Genomic DNA, 20,844 nt, shown 5'->3' with positions numbered 1-20,844 from the left:
GGGACCCCCCATTTTTATTTCAAAATTTATGTTCCTATAATATAAATGATCAATAGGCAAAGTTTCACAAAAATCTCAGTGCAGGTTCTATTTCAGTGGAATGACCTTAAATCAGACTTTCGAAGTGTCAAAGAGGTTTTTTTAATCTTTTTTTTCTATTTTTGGTAAAGTAGTGTTGTGTTGTGTAAAAAGGGTAAACTTTCGACTCAAATAAAATGCGTAAAGGTCTCTTGATTAACTTGAGTATTTTTGAGCAAAAATTCCTCTTGGGAGTTGGAAGGGCTATGTGATTGGTGAGTGAGGGAGTTATGCATGTGCACGTGTCACACCAATCACAGTGTGGGTTGTATCAAATAACGAATCAAATTGCCTGTTGGAAAATAAGATGGTATCTACATTAATCTGGAGACATGTCAGATTACTGTACTTTGTTCAGTCAAACATTTTATGGCTTACTATTCAGCTATCTTACCATGACCGATGTACCATCGCATGTAGATCACAAATTCCCAGTTTCTCTCTTGCTGTACATCGCAACCAAAAAAACTTGTCAAATTAACCAAATCGTTATAATTATGTGGTCTGAATTACTACCTGCAATTGGTGGTTTGTCTCATTGGGTTCTGTTTCAATGTTTCATTTCAGGAAGATGATTTGACTGTGGAATGTCATCATGTGAGTTAAGCCTCTCTACATGTGTAGTTGCAGTGTTCCATATGAGAGGGGTTTTTTGCTGGTCAAAAACTTAATAACAATTCCAGCTATATATCTGACCTGAAAAATGAAGGGAAAACCTTTGACATTCGGTGAAACCCATATCTACTGATCTGTTGCAATTCCTCATTTGACACCTTGTCTTTTAAGGTTTCTCTATAGAGTTTTGTTTCTGTGCCTAACGTTTCCAATCAGTGTAATTTCATTAAGTAATTTGTGCAAAGATCTATGTGGATTTGTACATGTGTATTATGTCTGGATTATGAAAACTGTCAATTTCAACCAAACGATCCTGCTTCCACTTTTCCAGGAAGTACACTCATCAGGTTTTTTCAATCAATCAATCACAGGCGGTCTGTCCCTGCACAGCCTACTCATAACCCACCTAGCTTGTGTATGGCGGGCTGGCAGCCGGTCCCTAAGCCTGCATGGCACGGTTAGCCAGGGGTGTCCTGCAAAGAAAATGACCAGTTTTATTGACAAAAATGCCTCTCTCTCTGTGACCCACCCCATCTCCCTGGGTTAAGACCCTTGGGGCCTGGCTTGGTACCAGTTGGTAGCCATGACCCTAGGCTTGTTGCCACAACCCTCCTTGACGAAAGTCCCCCTGGGTTTTCAAGCACCACAATAGCCTGACTGCTAGCTATTGTCAGCAGGCCTGAAGGGGACAGCGTTTTTCATAAATCCAAACATAATTATATAATTTATAATTATATATAATGACCACCTTATTACCGGTAAATAAATATGGCTTTAAAATACATTTATCACCATGACAATGTTACAGTATGGCCAATATTTGCTTTGTAGCCTTAAGGAGTAATTTTCTTTCAATCTGTCTTTGAATGACTCTTCTATTTGGCCACCCAGTGTTGATGGAACCGTTGGTGCAACTCACCTTGATGGTCAGATTGCAGAGTTTCACAGAACCTTCTAGTAAATGATGATGAAAATCAGGCTTTTAGCCAGGATTTGAAAAGTGGGCATCGAAAATTTGCTATTTAGGGCCTGCTCAAATGAACAATTCATAAAGCATTACCTATGAAAAAAAAGAAACAATTTTCTTTAGAAAGTGGCCATCCACATGTACAGGATGCCAAGACACCCATCTGGCTAAAAGCTAAGAATCATAGTGGTACATCATGTTTGACAAATATTAGGTTAATTTGGACAGCTTTCCAATGGTAACTGCCAATTAAATTCCAGGGAATTGTTTTCCTGCAGGTGCACAGAGACTCAAGAATAGCATATGCCATTCTGACTTATAATTAGTAGTGCTAAATATTGTGTTACTTTTGTCTTCAGATGCTGTGGGAATACAAGCAAACATTTGCCAAGGATCCAAAGTTTGAAAAAGCTGTACAGCAAAGATTTTGTGTGGCTGATCTAAAACTGGTGATTGTTATGGAAATCTTCTCTTTCAAGTACTGCAAAAACTAGAATCACTCACAGTAAATGAGTGTTAGTATTTTTATTAATATTATCATCCTTAGGCTAGGACAAGAGACCTGTGTTTCCAGAAATGAGATGAAACTTTGCAAAGGAAGAGTAATTGCTGATCTTAGTCACCAGCAGTGAGGGATCCTTTAACATGATCTTTTGAGTAACTAGGCAATCTTAGTTTATTAAGTATTTCACAATTATCTTTGATACAGTAACTTCAATATCCGTTGTTAATTTTCTTTCTATAGTTGCCTGATTGTCAAAAACCAGGGCAGATTGTTCCATGTTTACTTGAACACAGGCAGAAGCTGACAGTTCCTACATGCAAGCATATGATGACCAAAATGCAAGCAATTGTCTTCAGCAATTTCCATCTGATTTCACACTTTTTGGATGATTGTGCTAATGATGTGAAGACATTTACGTGTGGCAGGATTCCAAGAGAAGATGAAGGAGAGGTTTGAGTTACAAACAGTGATTTATGGAGTATTAATTAATTATGTAATATTCCTTAAAACCATATTTAATATAATATAATATGATGTGATGTGATGCAATGCTGATGCAATGTGATGTAATGAAATTAAATGTATAATTTAATAATGTAATATTCCTAATACCATATTAATACTGTATTTATTAAGCGATGACGTATTGTGTGACGTCATCGTGCAAAGCATGCATTCCTTTGGATAGTGATTTTGCATAGTTTGTCGCGCTTATGTCCGTGCACTGATGTCGCGCATGATTTATCCCCCTGTGGAAACGAAATGCACTCTGGGAGTTCCTTTGGTGCTTTTCTTTGCTGTTTGTAGGTTCAGTGGAGTGCTTTTAATTGTAGCTTTTAAAGGAAGATTTAGGGGCAGATTTTGGTTTAAACAGTATCAGATAAATTTGCATTCGTGGGCAAACTCATAATAAGAACATATCCTCCATACATACAAGTTTAGATAGACAAGTAAGTCACACAGGCGATAGGTGAGGGCTTTGTGCCTTTTTTTGCTGTTTGTAGGATCAGCAGACTGCTTTTAATCGATATGACAAGTATACAGTTAAAACAACAAATTAATTTCCGGTAAGGTAATTAATATTGCCAAATATTTTTGAAGATAATAAGGTGTTGATTTCAGAGAGAGTAACATTCCTTTTCGGGTTTCTTTTGCGGCTTTCCTTTGCTGTTTGTAGGATCAGCGGAATGCTTTTAATTTCAGCTTTTAAACGAAGATTTGAGGGTTGATTTTGGTTTATACAGTGTCGAATAAATTTGCGCTCACTGGCAAACTCGTAATAAGAACATATCGTCCATACATACAAATTTAGATAGACAAGCAAGTTGCACATGCAATAGCTGAAGGGTCTACGTAAAATTAACGGAGTGGTAGCGCAGTTGTAATTTTGCCAGTCTTGAAGGGAATTGAATGAGCATTGTATGAGCACTGAAATATGCAGTTTACAGTAGTGATAATGAAGTCAGGGTACAATTCATTTTCAGTTTTTTATGAAGTTTTGGAAATGTGCTGTTTTGTATTTTCTATCAACGAAAGAGTGGTTGTGATTTAATAATTGATAATCGTTTTGTCAGGGTAAAGACAATACGAATGTTGATTGATGACAAGTATATGTGACCGTGAACAGGAAAACGTACCTTAATGCTTATCCGTTAAACGGGCGTTAATGGACAGATAGCTAACGGATAGTTAATGGTCTTCACAGCATTCTAACGTTTTGTCCTAACGGTCTAACGGTTATCTAAGTGTGCCTAACGGATGATCAAAGCGTTCCAACGCTCTCTCCTAATGTTCTAACGGCTAACTAAGTATGCCTAACAGATGAAGAAACCGTTCTAATGGTTGTGCAATTTGTTCTAACGGATGACTGGAGCCATTTAATGGTTGTCTAACGGTCTACATCCAAAGAGGTTTAATGGTTGTCTAACGGTTTACATCTTAGGACGTTTAACGGTTGTCTAACGATTTACATCTACGGACTTCTAACGAACGAATAGCGTAGCTTTCAGTCTGATGTTAGAAACACATAATCGTGTCAAACCATTATTAGTATTACACTCACGATTTTTAGAAAAAATGAATCACAAAGTGCCGATTTCATCAGTAGTCAACGAGACAAACATTCATAAAATTATTTCCACGGTGAGCATTGAAAACAAAACTCAGTGATGTAAACTATCACTTCCTTATCGAGACCGAATAACTCAGAATTCGAGTCCTATATTATCATGTGGGACGCGAACCTAACATCGCTAGACCCGTGTGTAAACAATTTAACTCGCCTGTCAGGATGAACATTTTTTATTGTTTTACTCAAATGAATTTGTTGCTTGTACTAATTTTTACATAATGACTTTGCCTAGAGTTTTGTAAAAGTAACTGTTTTATCCAACTGTGGATTCGCGAGAGATAGGGCTTTCTTGACAGAGCATGCATGTGAAAAGCGGTACCTTTTGAGGTCACGAAGCTAGTCTCAAAGCGACAGGCGTTTTGTTGGCGCTGGTTCCATCCGATAAAATACATGTAGTTTAAAATTGGTTTCTTCTGTTTCAGAGTCAGACAACAGTCTATCAAAATATTCATCAAACTTTCCACCGGAATATGGCCGTTTCTCACATCTTAGAATATGTAAACAACTTTATGCAAATTTTTGAACCCGCGCACTTTGTGAATTGAAACCAAATAATTATTCTACTTTAGTTTTTTAGTTCGTAGCACTTTATTTAAAAATTATAACTGAATGAAGTCCTTCAATTTCAAAAATGATCTACTAATTTTATTAAAATACATTCTTATTGTATTACAAACATTGCCCCTAAACTGAGAAAAATAAAAACTACGGGCAATTTTCTAGGAAAACTAAAATGCTTACAACAGGTGCTTTCACTTATTCGTTACTGTGCCCGCGTGGTATTTGCGTACTTAATAGCGCGACACCTGGCATTTATTTTGGTTTTCATAAATGCCCACTGTTTATCCTTTTCCGTCGCAGATTCTACAGGAAACTGGCTAAAAACTAAAACTTTTAATGAATTTAACTTATTGCTGTCCAGGCATTGTTTGCCGTGAGAACCATCGGTGTTACTGTTCATGATTTCTTCCTTCATGAAAAAGAAGGGAAGAAGGGTAACTGCGCATCTGTGCCTGTTTACTTCTTTTTGGAGTGCTTCCTGAACCCGATGTACTTTCCTTGGGGTTACATATGTCCATACAGTTCATATAATGACGATCGTAGTTAGGATTTTACATGTCGTCAGGCTGTTTGTGGAAGCGGCAAACGTGTTTTGTTTTGGATCGTGTATAACAATTATAGCATGAAGGCTTTATTGAATTTCATTCGAGTTGTATTTATCAATCAGGGCATCAAAAAATAATAATCGCCAAACTTCTCGTCGAAAGATAGTTATCTCTCATGATTGTTTTGAACTAAATGGAAGCCAAGAGCTGCTCTTGTTTCACACCATGTTAGGCTACCACATTCTACTTCAATGCATGTCATGCCATTCTAACGGAATCGTTACCCGTTTAACGGATGCTAATTTATTCTAACGGATCCTAACGGCTTCTCTAGCCGTGCTAACGGATACAGAGTTTTTGCTAACGGTTATGCTGGTCCATCTAACGGTCTGATGCTAAGGGCTAACAGATACATGTCTCTTGCTAACGGTTACACTCTCCGTTCTAACGGCCTGATGCTAACATCTAACGGTTGGGCTAACGCCTCTAACGTTTTTAAGAAAATGTTCTAACGGATGACTAACGGATGCTTAATGCTTTTGCCCGTCTAATGGATAAGCGTTAAGGTACATTTTCCCGTTCATGGTCACATATGGTTAACAACAAATTAATTTTTTGTGAGGTAATTAGCATTGCCAAATATCTTAAAAGATATTAATAGGGTGTCGATTTCAGAGAGAGAAACTTGTACTTTGTGGCTTTCCTTTGCTGTTTGTAGGATCAGCGGAGTGCTTTTAATTTCAGCTTTTAAATGAAGATTTGGGGGTGGATTTTGGTTTATACAGTGTGGGATAAATTTGCACTCATGGGCAAACTCATAATAACATATCTTCGATACATACAATTTTAGATAGACAAGCGGGTTGCACATGCAATATGACAAGTCGAGAGAAAATGATTTTCTCTCGGACAAGTATATGGTTAAAACAAGAAATTAATTTCCAGTGAGGTAATTAGCTTTGCCAAACATCTTCAAAGATAAGAAGGTGTTGATTTCAGAGAGAGGAACTTTTCAGCGGAGTGCTTTTTATTTGGGTTGGTACATTTCGCTGACCCCTAACACATGGAACTAACAAGATGGACCTGGTACATGAACTACTTGAATGAACCACCAATGGACTACCCTAAATGTAAACCCCTAAAATTTCTAACCCAAAAGTTTAAGAATCAGTTTGTCTGCTCATGTTCAAATCTTCTAGGAACAATTTTTAAACATCATCACTTCTGCATGCATTGCATGCTGTTTATTTACCTAGTTAGTAGCGGTAGTTTACGAGTCATTCCTTTTAGATTCATCTCAAAGGCATGCGATTCAATTAATCATTCTTGATTGTTTTCCTAGGATATCCACTCTCAAAATGACGTACTAGAATGCCTTGGAGAACACCGGGAAAAATTATCACAGGCATGCCAAAAACAAATTTATTATCTAGCTGAACTGTCTTCTGATGACTACCGTCTTGACCGTCCTCTGTACTATGCTTGCAAAGATGACAGAGAGAGATTTTGTGAAGAGATTCCATCAGGGGAGGGAAGAGTGTACAAATGCTTGAAGAAATACAAGTTTGAGGCAGCCATGAGTAATGAAGTAGGTTGTGGGATGGTACAAAGTTAACATTTCACCAGTTATTAGAATGATATATATTTTGTGAAATTTAATTTTTGTTTTGTCAAAAGAATAATAAAAGTTGTGGTGCGAGAAAAAGCAGCTATGAAATGAACATAATTTTTCTGCTCTGCAGATTTGACTTGAAGTAATCTCAACCTCAATAAAACATAAGCGCTAAATAAAAGTACTTTTAATTAATACAGTGGAACCTTGCTATAACAAAGTGCCACGGTACCAAAAAAATTGTTTGTTACAGCGGGGTCTTCGTTATAGCGAAGATCCCATTATAACAAATTATCTGGTTAATAGAAAAAATATTTGTTACAGTGAGGTAATTTAATAAATAACAATTACCAAAAATTCAATACTCTTTGCAAAAAAAAACCATTATTTTCATTCATTTGATACCGGAAACTGTGAGTGTAACATGCTGACAATCAAGAACACTTTCAATCAACTTTAAAATTCAGAAGTAACAGTAACACCTGTGGGAAATCATTGATGTCATTTAGTGATCATTTTCCCGATTTGTCTCTAAACAAACAAAGTTCCAGATAACCCACACGATACACGTCATTGCCATCAAACATTAGTAAGACAGAGAAACAATGATTTTCAGCCATGTTCCACTGACTCTTTCACAAACATTTCATTTATTCCTCAAGCACAGAGGTAAAATTCCAGTCAAAGTCAGAGGGAAAAGAAGAAACAAAGGCATGGGCTTGGAAATTCTGGCCACCTACAAACTTGAACAGCAGAAGCCATCTAAAGTGTCAAAGCTTTTGTCCTTGATTAAAGATTAGGAGGACGTGTCATAACACAGCAATAGTAGTACATGTATTTGTCAAAACTGCAATAAAGCAAGCTGTGATTTCTACTCAAATCTGTTGTTTTTACTGGCTGCTGTGAGTGACTGGACAAAATCTATTTGTTATAGTGGGGATTTCGTTATAGCAGGGTTCGTTATAGCGGGGTTCGTTTCCACATATTTGACTGTAATTCTGCCACTGAGGCTTTCAGATGTTCGTTATAATGGGGTCTTCGTTATAGCAGGGTTCCACTGTACCAGTGCATGGGAAAATTAATAAATTTCAATCGCTGTTAAGACATCCTAGATTAGTGTCAGTTGGCTTTCAAACAGCCCAACCCATATTCTTTATCCACTTAGCTGTTTAGTAATACTTAAAAGGTTTCACTGCACTTCAGTCTTTGGTTTGTGTTTATTGCAAATTATCATTTGATTTTTTTCTAATGATTTTGTTCTTTTTCCACAGTGTCGACATAGGTTGACAGAGAGACAGAGACTGGAGGCCATTGATCCAAAAGTATGTAAAATGTTACCAGTGAATGTTTGTGTTCTGTGATAAAGGGCTCACTTCCTCTGGTCCACTCCTGAGACTAGTTGTTTTTATAAGCTCGGATGGGTTGAAATCTTGAATCACTCATGAAGACATGAAACATTTACCTTGTGAGTGATTCATCTAACTGTGCATTTCCCATGTGCATAATGGCTAATTATTTTTTTCTCAGCTCATGAGCGGGTAGAATTTAACAAATCCTGCAATCTGATTGGTCCTGGGAGCTGGTGGAATTTTCCAATTCGGCCCACCACAGCGGGCGGAATCCATCATGTTTATCTATTTTTGTGAATGAATTAGTGGTAATCATCAATCTTTTACGTTTTTCACACCTCCATCAACAATCAACACAAGTTTATCTCTATTCACTTTTAAATGTCAAGGAAAGTCACTGTAAGTAAATTCAATCGAGTGTTTTGAAGTTGTGAGAGTTCATTTGGTTGTTTGTAGCTCATTGCCCCACTCGGCACTGTAATGGCATGTAATCCTGTGTTTCTCCGTTGCACAATTTTAAGCAAAAAATGAGTCAATTGCAATCGAGTTTACCTCTCTGATTGTTGCTGTATTTAAGAGAATTTCTGTGGAATATACTTAATGAATTTCCTCACTATCTGCTACTCAATTTACAGTAGAAAAGTCTGATTTTGAGTGATTCGCAACAACTGACAGAATTGTTTTTGTAGTACAACTTCAAACTTTGCATGAAATTTCACACCGGAAAAACAATCTTGGTGAACTTAACTGGTGAACTTAACTGGTGAACTTCATGTAGATGTTATTTGCGGGTCAGGGTCAGTCTGTATAGTGAAAAACTGTGACCAAGGTCTTGAAAATGGTGCCCTAAGCCTCCGGCCTCTGGCAGCATTTTCAAGACCTTGGTCACAGTTTTTCACTGTACGGGCCTCCCAGCCAGCAAATAACATATTTGATTATATTTGGAGATGAGATGAAAGATAGCCAATGAGGCATGTCGTGCCAAATTGGTTATAGTCATCTCATTTCCAACAAATGCGAGAGGAATAATTATTTTTATTATTGAAAACACCCCCAAAATAAAGAAAACTAAAGTAAAAGAGAAATAAATTAAAATGCCCCCCAAAATTACACACTTATTTGTAGAGCACAGTATAAGGCTCATATACCATGATGTGTAAACCAATGAAAACTCTTGATTTGCATTATCCAACGATCCAGTTTTTAATAATAAAGGATAATGCATAGCTTTTACGTGTAAGTGACATGACCTGTATGAATTCCTAGTAGTATTGTCAAAAACTTGAAATTAAGTGCTGAAAAGTTAAAAAGAAGAATTTATGTGACATCTGTTTACTCTTCCTGTTGCTTGACAATTTTTTAATGTCAAGTCAGTGTTAATTCAGTTAATTTCCTTATTAATTTTCTTCTTACAAGGCAAACTATCCATTGATGAAGAATTGCATGCTGTTTTATCAACAATACAAGGATCAATATGAATGTGAAAGAGGAAATGCAAGCCCTGGAGTTCTACACAACAATTTACTCTGTTTACAGAAAGCTATACAAGATGGTAATAATATTTTGAAGTAAACAGTATTCTTGAATACACAAGGTTGAGGCATGTTAATGGGAATAGAGATTGGCTAAGTCCAGGCATGTAATTTTGTACAGTTCTTTCAGGTACACATTACACACAATGTCAGGGTACACAGAAAGCGCGTTTTCCAGGTTAAGGAACTCATTTGGGAAAACTGGAACCGTTCTATGGTAGTGCAAATGCCTTTCTCAAGCAGAATGGCCTTTTTAACAAGTTACTTGCTCATCTGGCAAGTGACAGATGAAACCCACTTCATGAAAGTGAAGAATGATCATCGCAGTAAATTTTCCAATCTAAGCAATTGGAAAGAAGAAGCCTGAAAAAATCAGGGCTTCAACGGGATTCGAACCCGTGACCTCCACGATAGCGGTGCGATCGCATTGCACCGGTTGAAGCCCTGATTTTTTTCAGGCTTCTTCTTTCCAATTGCTTAAATTGGAAAATTTACTGCAATGATCATTCTTCACCTTCATCTACAACTGCAGTTCAATATGAATTATTTCATATATACTTCAAAACCCACTACAGTTGGACAGGATAATCCACTAGCCCTCAGTTATGAGACAGGACTTTATTTGCACTGTTAATGTACTTGCATTTCCCAGAAATTTACAAGAATTAATATTGTTATGGACTAATTTTTAGCAAGCAATTCTCTGCATGGTGAAACATCTTTTTGGATGTCCCTACAATCAGCACTCAGTATCAGAAATTGTTTTGAACCCTCCAGGAAATCAATATGTTATAGGCATATTCGCTTCACTGGTCTGGGAAGGTCAATCATCTAAATAATGGCAAACATTTTGCTGCATTTTGGTACCATTTATATTTTGATATCAATTTAAGTAAGAAACAAGTATTTGGTATTAAATTGAGTTCAGTTACAAATTCTGTGTTACTTTATAAGTGCTGGATTAATGAAGCACACCTATAGTGTTGTTGGAATGCAAAGGAGTTTCAGCTTTAAATCTCGATCCTTGTGTTGGTTTTTCTATCTTTTGGTTTGGGGTAGGGTTGATCTACACTTACTAAATAGGTGTAATTATGGCTGAAGATAATGATGTTTGATTACTGTATCATTACTCATAATTTCGACTTTTGATGACCCACAGATCAAAAAGTTAGCGGCAAGTGTCAGGCAGAGTTATTTGATCTGAGTCAACAGCTGATGGAAGATTACTCCATCAATCCTGAGATTGTTGCAAAGTGTGACGTGGAAATTCAAAAACGTTGTAACAAAGGAGAAAAAAAGGAAGGGAAGACCATCGACTGTTTAATGGACTTGGCAGAGGAAAATGAGGGAAAGGATGACATCATTAGGCCACAGTGCTTCAAGGCTGTAAGTAATAAGAAAAGAGAGCAGAGGCTATTGAAAGTCATCTTTTGTCTTGTGCAAAACAATAATTTATTATTATTTTGAAATGATAATTAGGAATAAAAAACTCATAAACACATTGTTTAATTTTTACTCTCCATTACTATTCCCATATTCCTTTTCAATTTTACAGTGCCATCAGAATGCATTGATCAATATCATTTTTGTTACATAATAATAGCAATGTTAATGCTTTAAAGTGTAGTCTCTATGCTGTGTACAATACATGTATCACATCCGATTATAATCTTTTAAGCTAATTTAACGTGAAAGTTGAAACGTGTAACAAAAAATTATTGATTTAGCCCTCAGAATGCCAAAATGCCAATAGTGCTTGCGATTGCTGGCTATTGCATACAGGGAATACTGAAAGCCCAATGTATGCTTGATAAATTAGTGTGATTGTACTTTTACTAGCAGCCAGTTATTAAGTATCTATCAAACTTAGGTATATGTACATATTAAGTGCTTACAGTGAAATTCCAAGTACAGAATGGGGGTGCAATGAAGCTGACCGAGTCCCAGTATACACGTTCATAATTTAGACAGGCTTCACAAAGGATGCCACTGCCTTCCTGTTATGTGATCACAAGAGTGTTAAGTAACTCTTGTTTCTAGAAGTCTGTGTAAATGGCTTTTTATCAGGTCATTTGAGAAACTGTTGGTTTTAGTTGCAGATTGTGCCATAATTGACATGTACAAGTTAAAAAATGTAGCTTGTTTAGGACCTTAAAATTCTTGGCCATAAAAATTTTGAATTGTATGATTGTCAAATACAGCAAAAAATAGCAACAGGCTGTGCAGGAATTGACAGAAAAGTGTACAGGTCCTCAAGGTAGTTTAAAAAAAAATTCTTTGATAATGATCGTCAAACTCATCATCACATGATCACTGTTTTTTCATTCCACAACTGAAACCAGTGGTCTAGGAGGGTTTTATAAACATTTTCAACACAAGGCCAATTGGTTTTCACAGGCAGGTATTACTTTTTGAACTTTCTTTATAAGAAAACTTTCCTCTAAATGGTCAAATCAGGTGGTCAGAGTTGTCCTTACAGCCAGCCAATTTGCCCAGTGCCTGGCCCTTAATGAAAACCCTGAATGTTGCATTCATGAAATGGCCTCTAAAGAAAGCCAGTTCAGCAGATGTCTGGGATCAATGGTATCTTCAAGTTGAAGCAGAACTAATGTAGAAACAAATTAACCTTAAGTAATTCGACCAATCCTGCAACATGCTGTAAATAAATATGTGACTTGACAGATTGACAAGCTTTTGGAGGTCACAGGTGCTTGGAGCGATTACCGCATTGATTCCACTTTGTACCAGGCTTGTGAACCAGTCATCCTGACAGTGTGTAAAGATAAATACAAAAAAGAAGCTGATGCTATGTAAGTTATAAAGTTGACTGTGATATGTATATTCCCTGGGAGTAGGGGAGGGGGGGGGTACTCCAAGAAAATTTGTTTTGGAGGTGTGGCCCACTTCCCAAAACCCTTACCCTATTTATGACCAAAATCTGCAATATTTGCTACCATACTTATGACCTGGCCAAAAATTTGATACCCTACTTATGACCATTGTGGCTGGCACAGTTTACCTAAACATAAGTTATGAAGGGCTTTTGTTGACAGTGTTATTGATGTTAAAAAGCAGTTTCTTCTAAGAAACATACCCAATTCAAGACCAGAGTGCTAAAACCATACCCTGTTAAACACCAAAATGGCCAAAATCGATATCCTATTTATGACCAAAACAGCTGAAAAGCCATACCCTTTGGGGCTGCACATACCTACATAGCCCATATAAGGGATTAAGACTATATTTACCCACTCACTGCTTGTTCACTGACTCACTGACTCACTGGGGTCCCAAGGTCAAATCCTCTTCCCTCCCAATACAGATGGATTTGCTTTTGGTGGTGAGACCCAAACTCAACTCCTCCATGCTTTGTACATAGCAAACTGGTCCGCCTCCAAGCAGTTGGGATTTTAAGGTTACTTCCCACCTTCGCAGGTGCCCTTCAGGAAAAAATTCGTACGTGCGCCAGTTTCAATAAAACCTAAACAAACTATATATCAGTAGAAAGCTTAATAAATGTAGTTTTTGAGAAAAATATAATTTAAGTGACTTTTTCTTTTGGGAAGTGTCAGCAGCCGGTAAACCGTGAAATGACCGAGAGTTGTTCTCTTGAATTAATCGGGTATCGAATGCCGCGGCACGAGCAAAATGGCTGCACAGTCTTATTCAACAGGCATCAATCAACAAAACGGTGTCAGGCTTTTTTGATACTCTGATTGGTTGCCAAGATATCCTAGTTCAAAGTTGAAGAAGCTAAAAATGTTCAAGATGCGTTGTGTAAATGGTCGCCACGGGAAAAATATTTCAAATATGATAATTTCCTGACACCGTTTTGTTTGTTATTATTCATGGAATGCTTTGGCCAAATTTTACGAAAATCCGTGAAATCTACATACCCTATTAATTTGCTCAAAGTCGACACATTCTAAGAGAAATCAAACGCGAGATTTTCGCTCAAAAAGGTTTGTAAACAACTCGCGCCGCCCCAGGAGATTATGTCGCCTTTTGAAACCGCAAGCCAATGGCGCAACAGGACCTCCTGGCGTCAACTACAATGGGTTAGAATTTCCCGGGAAAAGTGTTGCATTACAGTTACGTTTTCGATCTGTTGACCGGCGAGATGAAAGAAAAGCAATCATGGCAATGGGTAAAGTTGCCAAAGGCAAGCGGAAATCCCACGTCAAGAAACGAAGTGCGTCAACCGAAGGAGAATCAATCGAATCGAGTGAGAACATTCGGGCTGCTCTCATATCCGAAATGAGGTCTTTGGAGTAGGTTGTGTTTTGTTGATTTATAAATTATTTTTATAAGTCAAAGGAAAGCACATTTCCAAATCTATGTCTGACAAAATTTAGGTATGATGGTGACTTAATTCTTTGTAAGAAACCTGGACGCGAGCGTGGAGCAGAGTACTTCTTCAAAGTTTATTCCTTCACTTCCACAAAAACTGCAAGTGACTTGGCCAGCAAGCTGTTGATTGAGCTCGTCCAGATTGACAATACTCTGGTATTTCGTGTCGCTCGTTTCGAATTCTTCATCATCAGTTTCGTCTGATTCTGACGATGAGCCTCCATGGTAAGTTGCATTATTGAAAGCTTTGATTTTTAAGCAACTTGCTCCAACGGAAGAACCAAGTGAACCAGCTGGATTAAACAGCTCATGTTCATCGGTCGATGTCGACAAAGGCGCTTGGCCGAACCAAGAGCCTTTGTCGCTTTCTGCGAAGCTTTTTTTCCTTTCTTCCCCAAAACCTTTCCTTTTTCTCTTCTTTGGCCCTGGTGTTTTCGTTGATTTTACCCAAGGACTTCTTTCTGTTTTAGATTTCTCCATGAAACTCAAACACGCAATGCACAAAGAAAATATGCAAATCACATGAAATAAGAACCCGCTTCCCGCAAAATTTCCTCCAAGACGTCTTATGAGATTATGACACCTTCATTATTTATTAACTTTTATTGGAAAACAAATTTTGTCAAATAACGTCGGCGATTTTTAAGATTTTCAAGTTTTTTTTTCTGTAAATGTTAGATAAAATGATAAACTTCAATTTAGGCAAATAAAAGAAAAAATGATTTTTTTCACCCTTGAAGGTGGGAAGTAACCTTAAACAAGTGTTTGTTTACACTGTATTTACAATATTTGTTTGTTTCTTTAAAGGCCACAGTGCATACTTTTGAAAAGACACCTGTAATTGTGTGACTATGTACTCCTGCCTGTAAAGTTAATTACAATAATTCATAAAAAAATTTATTTATGATGAGAAAAAAGTAAAGAGGATGAGCAAAATTTGGCAGAATTATTTCAAGTTCAGCTCATTGCCGTTCGCAAGGAAACTGTCAGCTACTACAAACTGATTACAATAAAAGAATTAATTTTTCTCGTTTGCCACATAATAAACATCTTATTAACCAAGCTTAGTCGGTCTGTATGGGAGAATCTTGACCTCAGTCATGTGTACAGACCGCACTACGTTCGGTCTGTAATCACGACCTGGGTCAAGATTCTCCCATACAGACCTCCTGTTCGGTTAATAAGAGGTAAATTACTCCCAAGCAGCAGGCGCGCATATCAAAGACGACTGCCACTAAGCTACATTGCATTTGAACACTGACTTTATGCATTACTACAATGCAAACCATTTGAGTGGTACTATAGGTTGCACATGATAAATAAGTATAATAATATTAATGTAATAATAATAATAATAATAATGATAATAATAATAACAACATATCTAACATAATAACATATCTTAATTGACCACTCCCCCAAATGGGGCTTTTCAGGGCCAATGAATCCAAATGATGAAACAAATACTGCAAATGAACATAACGTGGATAAAAATCCCAACTGGCGGGAGGCAGACCAGTTGGCTATTTACAAGCATGACCGAGGAGTTGAACTAGGGCCTACCGAGAAACAACTTAGAGTCAGTAGTCAGAGCGGGACTTGAACCCACGACCTCCGGATTTCAGGTCCGGCACCCTAACCACTCAGCCACGCTGCCTCCTAATAATAATAATAATGATAATGATAATGATAATGATAATGATAATGATAATGATAATGATAATGATAATGATAATGATAATGGTAATGGTAATGGTAATGGTAATGGTAATGGTAATGGTAATGATAATGATAATGATTATCAAAATGAAGATGATGATGATGATGATGATGAAAATGATAATAATAACAAAAATATTTACAGAGGATATCACCAAGCTAACACTGAGTTAATTAGGGTGGTCCTCTATCTAAACACATAGGATTGTAGAAAAGACAGTCTACAACAACAAAACTGGTAAGTGTAGATTGTGAAGGCTCCATTCCATCGGAGCATCAATTTACACTGTACATGAACATGGACATGCATGTGGACTGAGTTGTGTGGTCTATTTTGAATAATTATTTTCCAGTATTGTTAAGTAACAATATTATTAAAAAGTGCATTTTTTTAACAACAGGATTTTTTCATGTCTGAGGGAGAATCTTCACACAGATAACATGATCCCCGAATGTGAGGAACAGTTGTTGCATTTGGACTTTTTCGTTGCAAGAAACTTTGGGTAAGAGCTGGTGCACTGTTAAGTGCTTACCCTATGTTGTTTAACAAATATGTACCATTTTCAATCATCTCTTTTTATGTGATGTTCAGTTTTCTTCCTTATGAGAGATCAGTGTTGCCCATGGGATTTAACCTGCTACAGGGAATCTTGGCTGAAAAGGAGTTTAAATTCCGAACTATACCTAACGTTTCTCTTTAACTAATCTGGGGGGTAATTAAGTTTCTCTGTAAGTGGTTCAAATATCAAGTGTTTGGTTTTCAGTTTATACTACCTGGGCATTGCCATGTTTAAATTATGGTAATTTATGATGTTATTGCATGGTCAGAGATCTCAATATGCATGGAGTCTACAGGAAAAGATTTGTCATTGAAACTGTACATATTCATCCCGAATATGAGTTGAAGCACATTTATATCTCTAGATTCACAGCATACTGCATGAGTCAAAATTTCCCACCACCACAAACATGGTGGTGCACAGGAAATTTAAAATCCCAAACTAGCAGAAGTGAAGTCAAAGTCTGAAAATTGATTCAAGCTTGAATGAGGTTCAAGCAATACCAGTGCATTGCTGTACTAACCTTTCATGCTAACTGGCTAGAGAACTCATGGTCATGTTTTGAGTTTTTCTGGTCATTGAAAACCTGGAAAGTCATGGAATTTAAGAATTTCATTTTCCAGGCCTGAAAAATCATGGAATTTAATTGTTGGTAATGGAAAGTCACGGCATATAATAGTTAAGTCTGGTACATTTTCACTACAGCAATGAGCCTCCCCCACAGACACTCTTAGCGCAATTTGAACTACGCACATTTCGGAGATTACCAAAGACTACAAAAATACAAGCGTTAGGATAGTTTTGAAAATTTTCAAAAGTGACAGCTAAACTTAAGGTCATGGAAAAATGGAGAAGGTACAATGTTATGGAAAAGGTTATGGAAAGACATGGAGTTTGAAGGGCTCAAAAGAGTATGGACCTTGTGTAATCTACGTGTAAATGATAAAGATGCATGTGCAAGTGAATACGTGAAACATCGCATATTTGAACGGCAGGATAGAGAATAGCTGTTATCACAGTTTTCAGTGGTTTGACATACAGATGAGGCAATAGGATCAATTCTGCTTTGTATTGACCCTTTCACCTCGCTTCTACGCCCTTTTTAACAAAAGAATTTTTGACCACAGACTCAACTGCAATAACAGCCATTGCGGTCAAACCAAGTGAAGTGTACCCCTCAAGATTACATTAATGAATTGATTATTTGAATATTGAACCTGCTAGTCGTTTCAAGAATGCAATAATGAATTGATTATTGGCAAATTGAACCCATTAGTTATTTCAAGAATACAGCTAATAGGTTATAATGTTCAAGAAAATCAATTTAATATTGATTTTTGAAATGACTAGCGAGATCAATATTCAAATAATCAATTCATTATCGCATCGTTGAAACGACTAGTGGGCTTTTAAAATTTAACTGTTTTCTTAGCACTACAGTCACAACGCATTGCACTTTCCAAAGCAGTCCTTGATGATTCATTGATTACTGTAGATACCACATCACTTGATCAACACAAACTGTATTATTGCACCATCGCTCTTAGCCTTTGGGAAATCTGAAATCACCAGATTAATCTGTGGCAGAACTGACACCAACGACTACACATGAACTGTTTAAGCCTCTTATTGCACCATCACTTGTAGCCATTGTGAAATCTCTGATTACACCATCAGTTGTAGCCATTGTGAAATCTGCGATGATGTAATGGTCTTAATCTGGAAGTTTCTTCGGAATATGTATGGGCACGAACAATGCAAACGATGTGATAATAACATTATTGACAGCAGCTTTCTTTCTTAAAAGTCACAATTACATTTACCAGTAAATTTAATTTTTTCCATGAGTAGTCACGAGTCATGTAACTCAAGAAAACGTTATCTACAGCTATCTTTAGTACAGTAGTTATTTCCCTACCACTGACATAATCTTTGCATGTTCTGACGTGTTCTTTGCTTGGCTTGCAAATATTTAATTTTCTTTCTGATCTCTGAACCCGCTTCAATAAAACAGCGCGACAGTTCACTTCTCTAGTCAAAAAATAAGAAAAATACTTGGAAAACTAAAAAGACTGTTGCTCCTGGTGGAATAAACTTGCAAAGTAAACACGATCTTATTTGTCGCATAGCAAAACTAAAAGATGCAACGTCAGCGCATTCCATGGCTGATGTAATACCTTCTTTTAGCGTATTTATTACAGTTCCTTAGAATCCAACACTTTGATAAAACCAAAAGAATGTATATTTCACACATTAAAGAAAACAATATCTCTAACATTGTCCGTGTATTAATGTTTCAACAGCTTTTGGCAAATAAACATCACAGGTTGAGGGACTCAAAATTTGGCCAAGAGGAAGTTTGGGTCTGGTCACCGACAAAGCAAAAAAATAAATAAAAAGTAAACCCCGTGCAGAACATGAACTGCGGTTGGCCCATTAGCACATGGTTAATAATCAATTCTTTAATTAATGCAATCTTGAGGGGTACGCTTCACTTGGTTTGACTGTAAAGACACGAGAGATCATCACAGTTTATGTATGTGTATGTAACTTATCCAAGGAGTGGCTTCTATAAAAGGGGTTTGCTGATCTGATTACCCCAGTGGGAATCAGTTCCATACAAGCCAATAATTGAACTGCCAGAAGTGTACATTTTGTGTGACTTCAGAAATGTGAGCAGGAACTGTTAGATATAACAGTAACTGGGAAATATTCCCACAGAATAAATGTTAAAGTGCCTATGAAGTAAAAATTAATTGCTGCTTATTTGAAAGGCTTATCAAAGTAAAGAAGAATGGTGTTTCCCTTTTTAGAATATCTTTTTTCGTTCTAGAGATATTTACGTTTTTGTATTATGCAAATGAGGAAAGTGATGATGTCATAAGTGGTTCCACTTGAACAGTAAAACACTGAATCAAGAATATCTCTAGAAATATTGGAGCAGTGTTCTTCAAACTTGGCACCACAAATGTGCATCACAAAAGAAACAAAATGACACCTTCTGTGTTGTTGCCATGGCAACACTTGGCTCCAGTCTCTTTCTGTGAAAAACCAAATATGCCAATTTGCACCCCTTCGAAAAGGGACAGAGGTTCTTGCTGGGAACACACATGATTCCCATATTGTCTTAACTGTCCCCATTAGATTGTTGGGAGTGGATGATCCTTGTTTAAGATAAAATCTGGTAATGTTAGTTTTAATTAAAACGAGACCAGCGGCATAACTGTTGTCATAGCAACGGCACGACGGGTGTCATTTTGTTTATTTTGTGATGTACATTTCTGGTGCCAAGTTTAAAGAACACTGCTTTAATATTTCTAGAGATATTCTTGATTGAGTATTGAACTGTTTTAATGGAACCACCTATGACGTCATCACTTATAATACAAAAACGTGAATATCTCTAAAACGAAAAAAGATATTCCAAAAAGGAGAACGCCATTCTTCTTTACTTTGAAAAGCCTTTCAAATCAGCAGCAATTAGTTTTTACTTCATAGGCACTTTAAGCAAAATAGAACTTATTTTATTTAGTCTAGTATTTTCTTTTTCTGACAATACACGTATTTTATTATATAATACTGTTGTGATGTTCCAGGCTTGATCCTGTATTGAAGAAAGCTTGCCAAAATGATGTTAAGACCATCTGCAATGTTCCCAGCCTGGATGATCAAGACTTGTACCCCAGCAGCCTCATTATATCATGTCTTTATAGGCAGGCTGTCCTTGATATACAAACAAAGGTCAGAACGGTTTTAATTCATTTGCTACCCTTTCCAGTCCCTCCAGGTTCTATCAAAATATCACTTACATGTATCCCTAATATTACCAAACATTGAATGTTTGAGAATTTGGGAGTACTAATCATCAATACCAATTCAATATTATTTATGAACTGCTTTAATGATGATCTTCAATTTTCACAGCTGTTTGCCCTTTCCCAATTTGATCATTTTTATTGGACAGCATATGCAATTTATATATACATGTATGTGGAGGTGCAGTGGCCTCATGGTTAGTGTGCCCATTTTGGATCAAGTGGTCTGGGTTCAAGCCCTGGCAGGGGACATTGTGCTGTGTTCTTGGGCAACACTCTTTATTCTCACAGTGCCTCTCTCTGCCCAGGTGTATAAATGGGTACTGGCAAATTTTATGCTTGGGGTAGCCCTGCGGTGGACTCCCACCCCATTCAGGGGGGAGTAGAAATACTCTTAGTCGCTTCATGCTACAGAAACCTGGATAAGCTCTGACCTGATGGGCCACTTGGCTCATATGCAGATCAGACTTATATGCAATTTATCCCTGCTGATATTGGATGACAT

The 20,844-nt window shown here is 37.0% G+C and overlaps 1 protein-coding gene across 3 annotated transcripts in view; it reads left to right on the top strand.

Moving 5' to 3' along the window:
- Window positions 1-20,844, top strand: part of LOC110046260 (Golgi apparatus protein 1-like) — a 56,906-nt gene that overhangs the window by 11,027 nt on the left and 25,035 nt on the right. For all 3 annotated transcript variants that reach the window (XR_016209986.1, XM_089298656.1, XM_089298655.1), the window contains 10 exons: window positions 646-675; window positions 2,020-2,109; window positions 2,406-2,615; window positions 6,745-6,990; window positions 8,286-8,336; window positions 9,780-9,915; window positions 11,055-11,281; window positions 12,578-12,705; window positions 16,366-16,467; window positions 20,121-20,265. Coding sequence is in view for 2 of the 3 variants with exons in the window: in XM_089298656.1 (XP_089154782.1) it covers window positions 646-675; window positions 2,020-2,109; window positions 2,406-2,615; window positions 6,745-6,990; window positions 8,286-8,336; window positions 9,780-9,915; window positions 11,055-11,281; window positions 12,578-12,705; window positions 16,366-16,467; window positions 20,121-20,265 (1,365 nt within the window). In the remaining variant the exon portion in view is untranslated. The remainder of the gene's footprint in view (window positions 1-645; window positions 676-2,019; window positions 2,110-2,405; window positions 2,616-6,744; window positions 6,991-8,285; window positions 8,337-9,779; window positions 9,916-11,054; window positions 11,282-12,577; window positions 12,706-16,365; window positions 16,468-20,120; window positions 20,266-20,844) is intronic.

The sequence above is a fragment of the Orbicella faveolata genome, unplaced genomic scaffold (genome assembly GCF_042242905.1).
Source record: "Orbicella faveolata isolate gen_17 unplaced genomic scaffold, um_ofav_v1 contig_3, whole genome shotgun sequence".
NCBI lineage: Eukaryota > Metazoa > Cnidaria > Anthozoa > Scleractinia > Merulinidae > Orbicella > Orbicella faveolata.
Note: the sequence above shows the minus strand (reverse complement) of the source record. Positions and strands in the feature narration are given on the sequence as shown.